The sequence below is a fragment of the Pocillopora damicornis genome, chromosome 7 (assembly GCF_964200805.1).
Source record: "Pocillopora damicornis chromosome 7, jaPocDami1.2, whole genome shotgun sequence".
Taxonomy (NCBI): Eukaryota; Metazoa; Cnidaria; class Anthozoa; order Scleractinia; family Pocilloporidae; genus Pocillopora; species Pocillopora damicornis.
In genome coordinates this window covers 11,070,620-11,084,345 of record NC_142676.1, presented here as the reverse complement: position 1 = coordinate 11,084,345, position 13,726 = coordinate 11,070,620, and the positions used below count along the sequence as shown (strand labels likewise).

Sequence of the window (13,726 nt, the reverse complement as noted above, 5' to 3'; positions counted from 1 at the left end):
ACTAAATTGGTTCGTCGTCGAAAACGCGTGCATTAAAGAAATGAATAGATGTGAACCTAGTTTATGAAAGTGAAGAATTCATTTGATGGTTTCCTATGATACCGCTTTTACACAAGCACAACAGCTGGCATTGTGAAACTTTGTCAAATTACCATACAACCACTGTTAATTTTGGTGTTAGTAGGAACTTCCTGTGTGTCATGATATTGGTGATGGGTAATTTTTGATAATCAAGCAGCCTTGCTACAAGCTAAGTTGGCCAATTCACCTTCGCCACACCTTTCATATCCATATTTCTATCCATATTTCCTTCCGTATCCCCCTTGTTTTTAGCTGAAATACGTATACAACAGCAGTGGCAATATAATGCTTTGTTAAATTACCATAACGATGTTTATTTTGGTTCGCTGGTAGGAACTTCCTGTGAATCATGTTCCTTCTCCATGATTTACTGTTCCTATTTGGGAATAAAGGTTTAATATTGAAGGGCAATGAATCAGCAGAAATTAATTATCACAAGTTCAAATTAGCTTTGATATCTAGGTAAGTTTCAAATTTTTCAGTTCTTTCCTTCTTTCATTGCAGACAGAATCGAAAAATGATTAATGTCTTTATCATTGTTGTTATCATTATCATAATTTTTGATCTCAGGAGTGAAAAGTACTCCTTCGTAAACCCTTACCTGTTTATTTTTGTCCATTTAATTATAAAAACAAGCACCTCTTTCGGACTCTACAAGGAAACGTTCAAATTATCAATAAGAAGCTCTAACCAACGAATTTGACGAAGTACGCCATTAAATTCCGATTTTGTAACGAGCAGGAAGATAAAAAAGAAATAAAAAGTTAGGTTTTCAATTATCATAGAGTGTCATAGGAAACCAAAATGTGTTATCTTTTATGGGAAGTTATTTCAGCATTGTGGCGGCGCAAACGTAACAAAATGACAAAACATGACAAAATGACAAAAAAAATTATTGAAGGGACATTTTTTTGCGAATGAAATCTTTGATTAGAATCGGTTTATTTATTTATTTATTTTGTATAAGTGGAAGTCTATAGCATACCTTCAATGACTTTACATTACTTCTTTTTTTCCTCGAAAATGTTGTCAAAACAATGTGCTCATGTTTCTCAATTTGTTTTGATCACTTTTATTATTAAATAGGTCATTTATATGGCTTTCGAGTTAGAGGCAGATAGAGCAAGAAACATATCTCTTTGAAGCTGAATTGTTGCTGTGGCTTAATTGTTAGAAAAACAAACACAGTTTGATTATAAATCATTGGGCATTTTTGATCATCTATTTCAAGGATACAAACAGAAAAGTGTAGAAGCTATAATTCACCGAAAAGAATAGGATTTTCCAAATAAAGAACCATTTGAACCATAACAAAGTTTTAATCCAGACTCATTTGACCCCAGCCTCTCAAAATCAACGATCCACGGTAAAAGGGGAGAATAGATGTAGATAGTTCCTTGAAATTATGGTGCAAATCCTAGTTGCCATTTTGAACTAAGTCACTAACTATATTATTGCGTGTTATGAACAAAATTAAGAAATACATCAACATTTTGCCAAATAATTTCATTTGATAAAAAATGAGTATTTCTTGCTATTCAGAGAAATCCTTTTACCTGCAACGAGTATTCTGAAACTCGCAAAAATACTGCGAATCAAAGTTTTGTTTCACATTTTTTTCCCATAAATTCATTTATTGATGGAATGGTCAATGTTTTTCGTTGTTAATGCAATGATGTACAGCAATAATTAATAATACCATTGGGTACGAGAAAGGGGCTCTCACATGGATTTCGGGGGTAATGTAAAGAGCGGGGGATTGAGGGAATTAAGAATAATAATAATGATAAATAACAACAAAACGAAAACTGAAGCTACGCGGACAAAGCAAGAATTTTAAACAATAACGTTCACGAAAAAAACTCATCGAATAATATCCCATTTAAAAATTACTTTTTTTCGACAATAACAGTTTGATTTTCTTCTTAGTCGATACCATTCATCTTCAATGTAAATTCAACTCACGCTCTATTTCTTTCTCGTCTTTCTTGCAGCTGAAGACCTTGAGCGATTTGAAGGGATTTCTGGAAGGTAAATCTTGAATAAATACGAGACTATAGCATTCTAAATTGATTCTAGCGTGATACATTACCCACTGTAACCTTAGTTTAGCACTCGATGACGTCAAATGTACAAAGCAGCTCCATGCTCTATGAGTGAGATACTCTGTAACCGCCACCACCTGGAAAACTATGTTAAAGCACAGAAAGAGCTTCGCGTCAAACAATTCAAAGAGCGGTTTGATTAGCGCCGCTTGAAATGTATGGGAGAAATCATGATTAAAGTCGAACTGCAATGACCTATTTCAGACGGTTGAGGACACACAATCTATCACTGAAATACCCTTCTTTTGAACTAGATTTTTTTCTGCATCGTATTTCCTTAAAAACTGCATTTTTCTTAGGCAAACCGGAAGTGAAATTTTTTCTCAAGAATATCATGAACTAATTTGGGAAAGTATTGCATTATAAAATTTTATATCTTCATGAGATTGTGCAAAACACTTGGATAAATTAAACTTGTCGAATTACTATACTAACACTGGTTAGTTTAATGTTAGAAACTTTGCTGATGACTGCAGATTTGAATATATAAACTTCTAAAGGGTGATGATACTCTTATCGCGGAATAATAACGACTCAAAGTAAAGTGCTTATTAACAAATTGTCTTATTATGAAACGTGTGCTTAAATATGCCTGTATGCTGAAGTCTAAGAAATTTAAGTACTTGTGGATATCTACATATCTCTTTAGTAGTGTAAATGTTTAGTTACTGTATATTTAGGGCTTTTTGACAACCGTTTCCCTTACTGTTTTGTCGGAATAAGATGTCTCCAGGGTGAAAGAAACGTCATTTACCGACTAAGTAGTCAATAATTGGTTTTATTGCACCAATATATATCCCATGGCTTTGATACTCCTCCCTCCATCTTGGAGTGCCTCGTTTCCGCAAGATTTTGCGCCTTTTGGATAACTTCCTGTACCAAATCCAATCAAAGAGTTGCATGAGTTGCAGTGGTTCTGGTCATTGCTAACAATAACAATTCTGACTTTAGCACGATCACCAACAGCATTGAATCCTTCCTTGTTACAGTTGCGCTGTAAAGAGGCGTTGCTGCCAATCAACTTTTTCCACCCGTCACGACCCAGTGAGGTGTTGCGGTATTGGCCATCAGCAATTAGTGAGTGCAGAGAGTCAGCCAACTTACTGATGACAATAAAACTGAGCTGTTGGTTGATCTTCATTCCGAGACAGATCTTGGAGAATGATGTGTTCCAGTAGGTGGATAGTTTTGATTCTTGTTCGTCAAACCCAGTCTCTCCACCGAGAAGGTTGAATTCATCGTAATTTATCCAATAATGTGCGTCATAATGGAAGGTGGTCTGAAATAGAGGAACAAATCTTTTTTTTATTTTCTCCGAATTGATGGCTATTTGCTGTTTACGCCCTGTCGTGTATCTGCATTTATAGATTCCTTAGTCATGTGTTTTACTCCAGAATTGACCTTGGTATTTACAACGTTGTGTTATGAAGACTAGGGTAATTTTTTTGTCCAACACGAACACGGCGCCGTAGATCAGTGCTTGACATTTTGATTATGAGTAGTTTTCCTGTGTTTCCATGTGTACGCCAATTAAGAGTCATAGAAATGTTAATCATTTGTGAAGTGAATGAGGGTTGATAGACGTCGTTATTCTTAAAATAAATTGGGATCTCTTTGTATATAGAAAAAAAAAAGGAGTATGGTTGTGTCGCGATAAAAGTAACCTGATCCCCCGATAACACTCTGTAATATTCCTATGATCCACGATCCCTCCTCATTGGCAAGTTTATTGCATTAAATTTTCTATTGTCCTCCAAAAATCCTCCTGTACATATCCCCCTCCACCCCCACTGCTGCTGTTCAGGAGATAAACAATGAATGCTATTTAAATCAAGGTGGTATCTACATAACCCTCAATTAGTGTGGAACTTTAACTCAGATAAGATATGTTCTTTGTTCCAAATAGCATTCTAACCGATTTACGATATCAATGATTGTATTTCTTATCTAGCTGATACGTGATACTAGAGACAAATATGTTAGGATGTATTTTATACCTTTTTTTAACTTTTCTTTTTCAACAGTCACCACAATAAGTCTTGAAAATTAAGTGGTACAAAGTCTGTTCTTTGTGCAATTCCAACTTGGAGAAAAACAAAAGGCATACATATGTAAAACGAACGTTTTTAACTTGCAACGTTTTGAAAGAGACCAAGTTTATACAGGAAATGAATTATTTTAAAACCGTATGTACCTTTCTGCCGTCAATCTTCATGACTGGCGTCCATCCTCCATCTCCACACCCAAAATTTCCCATGTGACAAAAAACGGACAACGGGTTGGAGTCAACAAAAAGGGTAACCACACCACTGATACTGGATCTTTTGAATGAAAATGAAAGAAAGAAACACAAACATTAAAGTAAACAACAATGGTTAAATAAAACTAGAGTTTATGAAAATAATTATCATACATAAAATAGAGGCAATGAAAATCCCAGTGGCAAAATTACTGCGTGATAATGATAATGATTCAACACATGAGCAAATGAAAAGTTAATTCTTCAGCAAAAGACGTCAATAACTGCGGAATACAAACAACAGCCTTTATAGCAACAATGCTCGGCTATTTGTCCCGGAATTAAACAGGTGTCCGGGGCCAAGGAATATTTTTCACTCCTTCTATAAGGATGAGAATACTCTCCACCAAAGTGAATCGAATTTAAACCAAGGACTTTCTTTGCATACGGTGGTTTGAAAATTAGGGTATATTTGGTGACGCGATGGGTTTGAACTAATTGCGGGAAAGCGGAATGTTTGATGTACTACATAAATAATAACCGAATATCAAGTCTACTAACGTGTCCTTGTCATAAATTTCTTTACACGAAGTAGGTCCTAGAAAAAGTCTTAAAATACCTTTCATTAGAATTGTAAAATTATATTGTCTCTCCAATGTTGTAGTTTTATTATTATTATTATTTTTGTCATTATCATTATATTTCCACTTCTTGTCTAAACTGAAACATTTTCCTTTCTAAAGGACTTCCTGGGCAGCATGCATGTTAATTTTTAAATCCTTCAAAAGAAGAGACGTCGGTAAAGGGTCTTATCATCATTGATAATAATTATTTCCATCCGGTGTTTAAAGTTGCTAATTAACTAATGGCTCTCCAAGTAACTAATACATTTGCGTTTAAATAATGGTTAATCATTCTGCTCTTTTTTATGCCTAAATTGCATGGTATTAACCCACAAATTACTCTTCTCTCTTATCATTAGAGTTGTCTGATTTCATCTTTAATTGTGAATTCGCGCGCAGGTTGCTATGTGTTTTGCATCGCACGTTATAGTTACTGGAGTGCGTTGACATTTTCGTCAGAAAGTTCTTTCATAGGAGACCCTCTCAGCTCAATGTTTACAAAAGTTAACCCTTACACGTACCTTTGCATTCCCGGCCATTCCCAGTGAACCCCAGCTTGCATGCACAGTTATAAGACCCTTTGGTATTTTTGCAAAAGGCATAAGAACTGCAATGGTGATTCCCTTTGGCACACTCATCGATATCTGAAGACAACCAAAGAAACAGCAAGCGAAGAAAACAAACATATGAATTAGTGGGTCACATGGAATTGCGAGTTATCATTTCGTTTTCTTTTTAATCTGGTTAATACTATATCAAATGTACTCGTATGTAGATTCAATCTACTTACATTTTAACCCACTTAGCCACAATTAGAATTATTTTCAAATCTTAGACGCCAGTATCAGATTAAAGAAAACGGCATGTCAGTTTACTTTCCTTTGTGTGTCTCTCTTTCACTCTTTCTTTCGTTGCTTTTTTCGTTTTCGTTTTTTAGGAAAGACGAAGTAAATGGCACATGTCCATGCAGTTAGTGTGCGACTTGTATGCTTCCAAATATTCGAATTGAAGATCTCACTTGAACGATAGAGATAATTTTTTTTTTCTTTACCGTTTTGGCACCTCGCACCTTCGTATCCGGCAGGACACAAACACTGATAAAGTTTGTCTGTAGAACTTCTTTGACAAGAGGCGTTATTTGCGCAATGATTTTCAGCGCACATATTCTTGGAAAAGAAAGAGATACAAACAAAACATGTTTTCAATATAAAACGATTTAGCTTAAGCAGCGTGCTATGCAGTGTGTCCAAAAGTCACACCTGTACTGCTTTTGCAAAAAGAAAAACTTCAAAGAGAAATAATAATAAGAAGAGAGAAACTTATAAAAGAGCTATTCGATTCAAAGATCGTTTTTCTGTGGAGGTAGGACACGCCTAAGAACACGAGAGGATGAACAAATGAAATGAGTGAATAAATAACTAAGCGAATTAACGAGAGAACGAGCGAAATATTAGTCGGGAAAACCATAACTCGTTCAGTCTTGAAGAAAGACAAACGTTAGAGGAAGAGAAGGATAGCTGTTTTATTCTCAGGGGAAGTTAATGATCGTTTATCTGGGTTAATGTTGTCTAATTATGCCATGCAAGAGATCGTAGACTGTGTTTCCTTGGGAAGGCTGCTTTGAAATTTAAAAAACACAAAGGAGAGTCTTACCACGATGTGATAGTGATGTGAGCTTTCGTTTTGCTTGAATTCCCTTGAGTTGCTGTACTTATCAAATGACAATAACTCGCACCACAGTCTTATTTCGAGGGCCAAGTTCACAGAAATACAAGAAGGATGTTGAAGGCATCTCATGATACACTCCAAGTCGTCGTGCACCGAAAATATTCCAACTCGAGGCACATTCAAGTAACGGAACTCATCTACAGAAAACAGACCCTGTCTTACGTCTGTTACTCGGTGGTCTGCAGTGTTCGTTTCTGATGGTCGAGTCAATAGAGCATTTTCAGCAAATAGCTAAATACACCTGTTATAATTTCTAAATAAGGTACTCTTTTTATACTTTAGCAAATTATTTTGTTCTTTTATATATTCTAATATAACTCTTCCCAAAAAATGTCAGGAATGCGAGTTTTATCTTAGGGGCGTATACATTCATTTTATCGTATTTGTTCAGTTTTTATTGCAAACGCTTCCCTAAAAAGCGCTCTCTCTTCGACGCTGCACAATAATTATCATTTCTCTTTAAAAACTTGGAAAGTTAAACTACTACACTTAAACTCTAAGACCGCAAATCCAGCTCTAGTCTCAACTATGTATCTTGCAGAAAACAATTACTTATTTGCGTTTTTTCAGTCCATCGGAGGCCAGGCGCAAGGCAGCCCAAAGAGAGGATAACACGTGAAGGAAGAGACGTGAAAAAAAATAAATTTAATCAATAAAAGGTAATAAACTAATTAAGTAAATACCAATTATGTATTTTTCCTTACTGAATGCTATATAGGTCACAACCATACACTTGAGTGCCGGTCTCGCTAAAAGCGCTCCTCTAGACTTTCCGTCGAAAAAAAGTTTTTTTTCATTTTTTGCCCATGAAAGGGTTGGGGACATGTTTCAAAAATAGTTCTCCAATTCCCTTTTTTTGTGTCGCCACAAGCCAAAATTGAGTTTTTGTTAGAACACCCAGTTTTTAAGAAATAATTCTCAAAATGCAGGCGTAAGTCGGGTCAAAACGGCATAGTACACAGTACTTACACTAATAAGGTCACCGATTGCCGGCTTGATGTATAGACATATGACCTCTTTCGCGAGTATAAAAAGTGAATAATGCAACGAAGTAGAATCGAAAGTTAAAAATAAATTGTTTACCTGTTTGATGGAAAGCAAAGATTATAATGGCTGTTGGAGATTATTGCAAATATTGTAATGTATTACAAGCCATTACAGACTATTGAGATTGTTGCGTAGACTATAGGGATCGGCATGAGTCTCTTAGCCGAGACGAAACACTAAGTTTATATTCAAAACACAAGAACATGGAAAGCGTATGGTTTGAGCAGTTCTCTTGGACAGCATATCATGTGATCAGTCATGTGCAATAAACAAACCTAACTCTCTTCAATAAAACTCTTTCTTCTATTACAACAGGATAACGATCGAACTAACACTCGTGTGAAAGTTTATCCTGGTGCTGTTTACCCAGCTTAAAATATGGTAGTCCAATTAAAAAAGGTGTTACTCAATGCAACCTTCACTATAATGATTGGAGGATATTCCATCCCTCTGTTGTGGTTTTCTCACTGCTAATTATAATTCTAATTAATATCACATTATGTCAGTTAAATAGACGACAAATTGACTTTTCCCTTCTTTGGCTCATACGTTTATGATGACCAATATCTGAAAAGCTCTCACTTCAGTTAAAAAAAAAAAAAATTGCTGTAAGTGGAAAAATTGTACCCTGAGATGCTTTCTTGAAACAGTCCTGGCCATAGACACTTTTGTCTTACCATGAAACATGGCGTCACGGTCCAATTTCTAAAAACTGAGGCTAGCCCCATATTTTAATCCCACATTTTTGCTTATGACATTTATGGCCCTTTAGACTCTTATGCATCTTATTTCCTTAACACTGCTTTTTTCTTAGTTGAATCCGAGTTGAATTTTTTTTTTAATGATATTATTATCAGGTAAACGTATTGCATAAAAGAATTCCATTTCTACATAACTTTGTGTAAAACACCTGTCGAATTACCTACAAGAAACTTCTTGTAGGACACAAATAAATTCTTCCTAATTTCCAGCAACATTCTGTGAAACTTCAAGTACTACACAGGAGGTGCTTTTGTTGAGGTGGGTTGCATATCGCGCTAATTGCGTATGGAAACTTAATTCCTGAAATATTTCGTGCCAGAAAACGATAGGGAAAGTGATCATATCGAAGGAAATGGAATCCACTTTCGAAACCTTGACTATTTGCGCTTGGTTAACTCACGTTGTAAAGTGCAGGACGGGTGTGCAGGAGGTCCAGGGTTCAAGCTCCAGACCTAGCCAACACTCAGGATCGCAAAATAATTGAGGAGAATGTGCTACCTTTGCTTTAACAACGGTTAATTATGAGACACTACAATATTTTCGGGTAAGAACAATAAGCCGTAGGCCCTGTCTCCTTTCTCTTCTCTGAAATGGTTAACAGGGACGTTAAAGAACCCGCGAACTTCTCGCAAAGAGTATTGAACCTAGCGCCCTGTGTTGAGGTCTGACCTTATCATTGTTTACACCCGCCTCTTTTAAACTAGCATTGGGATGAACTGCACTAGCCTGTCTAAATATCGCAAATACATACATACATACATACATACATACATACATACATACATACATACATACATACATACATACACGTACACATACACACATTCCGTTGTCATAAAACGTGTGGAAATAATTTTTAAATTTAAATACGAATAACACTTAAATCACCTTGTGATCCAAATACAGTGGATATCATGACACAAAACAGCAATTGAGGAACACAGTTAAAAACGGAATACATGACACAAGACTCTCTGGAAAAGTTCCCTGATAATCTGAACCTAAAATACGGTTCTTTAACCAATCCTTTCGTTTTCAATAGTCTTGACATCTGCCTTAGACCACGAGGAGCCGCAAGCACTACGTTTTCTCTTTTTCATTATTTATTAATGTTTTTCTATTTATTTTTTCTGCGAAGAGCAGTATTCCTTAGTTGTTACTAAATAAAGGAGTGATAAATGAAATTTCCTAATTGATACGCACACTGATATTAAGACCGTTTGTGCTGAACTAAGATAAAATCGACTTGAAAGAATTGTTTTAACAAAATAGCCAAATGAAAAATTATTTAGCAATAGGTCACGCAACTTTCCTACAATTTTATATTCATAACGAAATCGAGCAGACGTTTAGACTGGTAAAGCGCGCAAAATTTCTGTGTCATAATGTAATTGACTAAATTGGTTGAAAATGCGTGCCTTAAAGAAATGGATAGATGTGAACCTAGTTTGCGAAAATAAAGAACTCATTTGATAGTTTCCTAAGTTATCGCTTTTACACACGCACAACAGGTGGCATTGTGAAACTTTGCTAAATTATCATACAACCATTGTTTATTTTGATGGTGCTAAGAACTTCCTTTGTGTCGTGATATTCGTGACCGATAATTTTTGGTTATCATGCAACCTTGTCACAAGCTAAGTTAGCCAATTCACCTCCGATACACCTGTCATATCCATATTTCTGTCCATATTCCCGTCTTCTCCTTTTTTTCGCTGAAATACATGTACAATAGCTGGCATGATTATGATGCTTCGTTAAATTACCATAGCGATGTTCATTAAATATATGACTCCCATATATTCACAACCGTTTATTCACCACTTGACGGGTTTATTTCGAACCAACACAGTGATTAGCTCCCAGTTGGCTTGTTAGCTCTGTTGGTAGAGCACTGCACAGGTATCGCAGAGGTCATGGGTTCAAATCCCGTACAGGCCTGGATTTTTTTTTTTTTCAGGCGTTCTTTTCACTACTACTTGAGTAATGTTCATTACTGCGAAGATCGCTTTCATATTCACGTTGTTTATTTTGGTCCGCTGGTAAGAACTTCCTGTGAATCATGTCCCTTCTTTATGATTCACTGCTCCACTGAGGCAAGGAATCATCAGAAGTTCATCATCACAAGTTCAAATTAGCTTTTATATCTACACAAGTTTCACACTTTTGACTTGATATACACTGATACACGCTACGACTTCCTTCCTTCTTTCATTGCAGACATAATCGAAAAATGGAATTATGTTGTTGTTAAAATTGCTGACTTTATTACTATTGTCATTATTACTGTTATCATCATTATGATAATTTTTAACCTCAAGAGGAAAAAGTCCTCGTTCGTAAACCCTTACTAGTTTATTTTTATCCATTTAATTATCAAAACAAGCACCTCTTTCGCACTCTACATGGAAACGTTTAACTTATCGAGAAGCTCTAACGAACAAATTTGATGAAGTTAATCAGTGCGTTCAATTCTGATTTTGTAACGAGGAAGATAAAAGACAAATAAAAAGGTGGTTTTAAAATATCATAGAGTGTCGTAGGAAATCAAAAGGTGTTATATTTTATGGGAAGTTATTTCAGCATTGTGGTGGTGCAAACGTAAAAAAATGACCGTAAAAAAAGAGGATTGAAGGAACATTTTTCTGCAATTGAAATCTTTGAGGAGAATCAGTTCATTTTTATTTTTTTTGCATATGTAGAGATCTATTAGCATACCTTCAATGACTTCACATTACTTCGTGTTTTCCCTCGAACATGTTGTAAAAACAATGTGCTTATGTTTCTCGATTTGTTTTGATCACTTTTATTATGAAAGAGGTTAACTATATTGTTTTCGAGTTAAAGGCAGATAGAGCAAGAAACATATCTCTTTGAAGCTGAATTGTTGCTATGTCAGCCTTAATTGTTAGAGAAACAAACACAGTTTGATTATAATTCATTGGGCATTTTTTAACATCGATTTCAAGGAAACAAAACAGAAAAGTGTAGAAGCAATAATCCACCGAAAAGAATAGGATTTTCCAAATAAAGAAACCATGTGAACCTTAAAAAAACATTCAATCCAGATTCATTTGATCCAGCCTCTCGCAACCATCGATCCACAATAAAAGAACGATTTTTTTTTTACGTTTAGGGGAAATGAGAGGTAGATAATACCTTGAAATTATGTTGCAAATCCTAGTTGCCATTTTGAACTAAGTTACCAACTATATTATTACCTGTTATGAACAAAATCAAGAAATATATCAACATTTTGCTAAATAATTTCATTTGATAAAGAAATGAGTATTTTTAGCTTTTCAGAGAAGTCTCTTTACTTGCAACGAGCAATCTGAAACTTGCCAAAATATCATATTTTTGTTTCACGGGGTTTTTTTTATCATTCATTTATTCATGGAACAGACAGTGTTTTCCGTTGTTAATGCAATGATATCAAAAAAGAATTAGTAGCATAACTAGGTAAGTGAATGAGCTCTCACATGGATTTCGGGGGTAATGTAGAAAGCAGGGAATTGAGGGAATTAAAAAGTAATAATAATAAATAACAACAAAACGGAAACTGAAGCTACGAGAAAGAAGCAGGAGTTTGAAGCAGTAACGTTCACGAAAAAACAAAAAATAGTATCCCATTTAAAAATTACTTTTTTGGACAATAACAGTTTGATTTTTCTCTCAGTCGATGCAATTCATCTTCAATGTGAATTCAACTCACGCTCTATTTCTTTCTCATCTTTCTTGCAGCTGGCGAGCTTGAGCGATTTGAAGGGATTGCTGGAAGACAAATCTTGAATAACTACGAGACTGTACCATTCTAAATTGATTCTAACGTAATACTCTACCTACTGTAACCTTATTTGAGTCCATGTTTTACTGAGCCACAAACTATTTATCGTTTTTGAGTATCGGGCTATGTTAGTAAAAAGCAATGGCTACGGCATTTGTTTTGATGCTGTTCGTAAATTGTAAATAATACCACAATGGTTGGGACGTCTGGACAGTCTCGATACCGATAAGGGTCGGAGAAAAATAAAACTTGTGGAGCTGTAGTTTAGCCTAGAGCGCGAGGCTCCTCGAGTTTTGGGACAAATCAAAGCGAAACAGTATGACGATGCTTTATTGGTTAGACACAGACTGCAGCAACATTAAAGTTCAATGAAACAAGGAATTAACTACAATATTCTGTAATTACAACACATTTTAATAAGCCGACACTACTACGCTGAAATAAGTTCCCTCAAGCCGAGAGAGTTAAAGAATACGTATCGTATAGAACAATTAGCAAAACAGAAATTATAAAAAGTCCTTTCACAAAAATAAATTAATTAATAGATAAAAATAAAAAATAAACTATGCGGTTAGGACTTGTAACAATTGCAGTTTTATTTATCTTTTAAACAAATTTCACAAGCAAATGGTGTTTCCTGACCTTACGATACTCTTTTACTAGAAACAAAAAGTACCCAAACACAAATCCAGGATGATGGGTTAACATTACACATATTTGTTTCTCTGCATAGTTTAGCACTCAATGACGTCAGCTGCACAAAGCGGCTCCATGTTCTATGAGTGAGATACTCTGTAACTGCCACCACTGTCCGAGGATGAACTAATTAGATGAGGATGAATCAAAATCCTCGAAAACTACGTTATTTCATGCGTAGCAGTATTACATTCAAGCCTCTTCGTGTGACAGAAGAAAAATTGAAAACAACTATTGACAAAAAAAATAAGATCGGGCCAGTGACTCATTCTAATGTTGGACAGAAACACTAAAGGGCAAGCAAGTGTGTGGAAGATTGGCTTTACATTTCGTGGCATGATACTCTAAACTTTTCGGCGTCTGCTGAGATATTCATTGGGTTTTTAAACTGTCAGTTTGAGCGATGTTTGTTTTTATACAATTACCGGCAACATAATAAAAAGATGTATGCCGAAATATTTTTTTAAAATGTATTATCGAGGGTTAAGAATTTATTTTGCTTCACTTGTACTCATGAGGTTACGGAGATGCTCTTTTATTTCTTTAGCTGTGTTTGTCCTTGGCACCCTGCCTCCAACTTACTACTCACTCGCCTCGCCCAAAATAATTGTATGTTGCCATCTTTGACAAGTGTGAGTACACATTTGATAAATTTATG

General features: G+C 35.4%; 1 protein-coding gene across 2 annotated transcripts; it reads right to left on the bottom strand.

The window, feature by feature from the left end:
• Positions 1-2,782: 2,782 nt before the first annotated feature.
• LOC149042546 (putative skeletal organic matrix protein 5) lies at positions 2,783-9,654 on the bottom strand. Of its 2 annotated transcripts, XM_089213108.1 has the most exons (7): positions 9,474-9,654; positions 6,702-6,970; positions 6,100-6,214; positions 5,570-5,692; positions 4,987-5,023; positions 4,381-4,507; positions 2,783-3,465 (listed from the first exon to the last, which is right to left on the bottom strand). In XM_089213108.1, the coding sequence occupies exons 1-7, from the start codon at positions 9,634-9,636 to the stop codon at positions 2,965-2,967; spliced, it is 1,335 nt and encodes a 444-aa protein (XP_089069234.1). In that variant the 5' UTR covers positions 9,637-9,654; the 3' UTR covers positions 2,783-2,964. The 2 variants fall into 2 exon arrangements, with proteins under 2 accessions (XP_089069234.1, XP_089069233.1); XM_089213107.1 differs by lacking the exons at positions 4,987-5,023; positions 6,100-6,214; positions 6,702-6,970; positions 9,474-9,654 and having other exon boundaries at positions 5,570-5,934.
• Positions 9,655-13,726: the final 4,072 nt, after the last annotated feature.

What these genes read in the sequence shown, in the direction of transcription:
- LOC149042546 (XM_089213108.1), bottom strand. Translation starts at nt 9,636, where the DNA reads ATGTCAAGACTATTGAAAACGAAAGGATTGGTTAAAGAACCGTATTTT. An exon ending in CACTGTATTTGGATCACAAG is followed by an intron (nt 6,971 to 9,473) that starts GTGATTTAAGTG and finishes CTCGACCATCAG; the next exon opens with AAACGAACACTGCAGACCAC. An exon ending in GAAATTTATGACAAGGACAC is followed by an intron (nt 4,508 to 4,986) that starts GTTAGTAGACTT and finishes TTCATTCAAAAG; the next exon opens with ATCCAGTATCAGTGGTGTGG.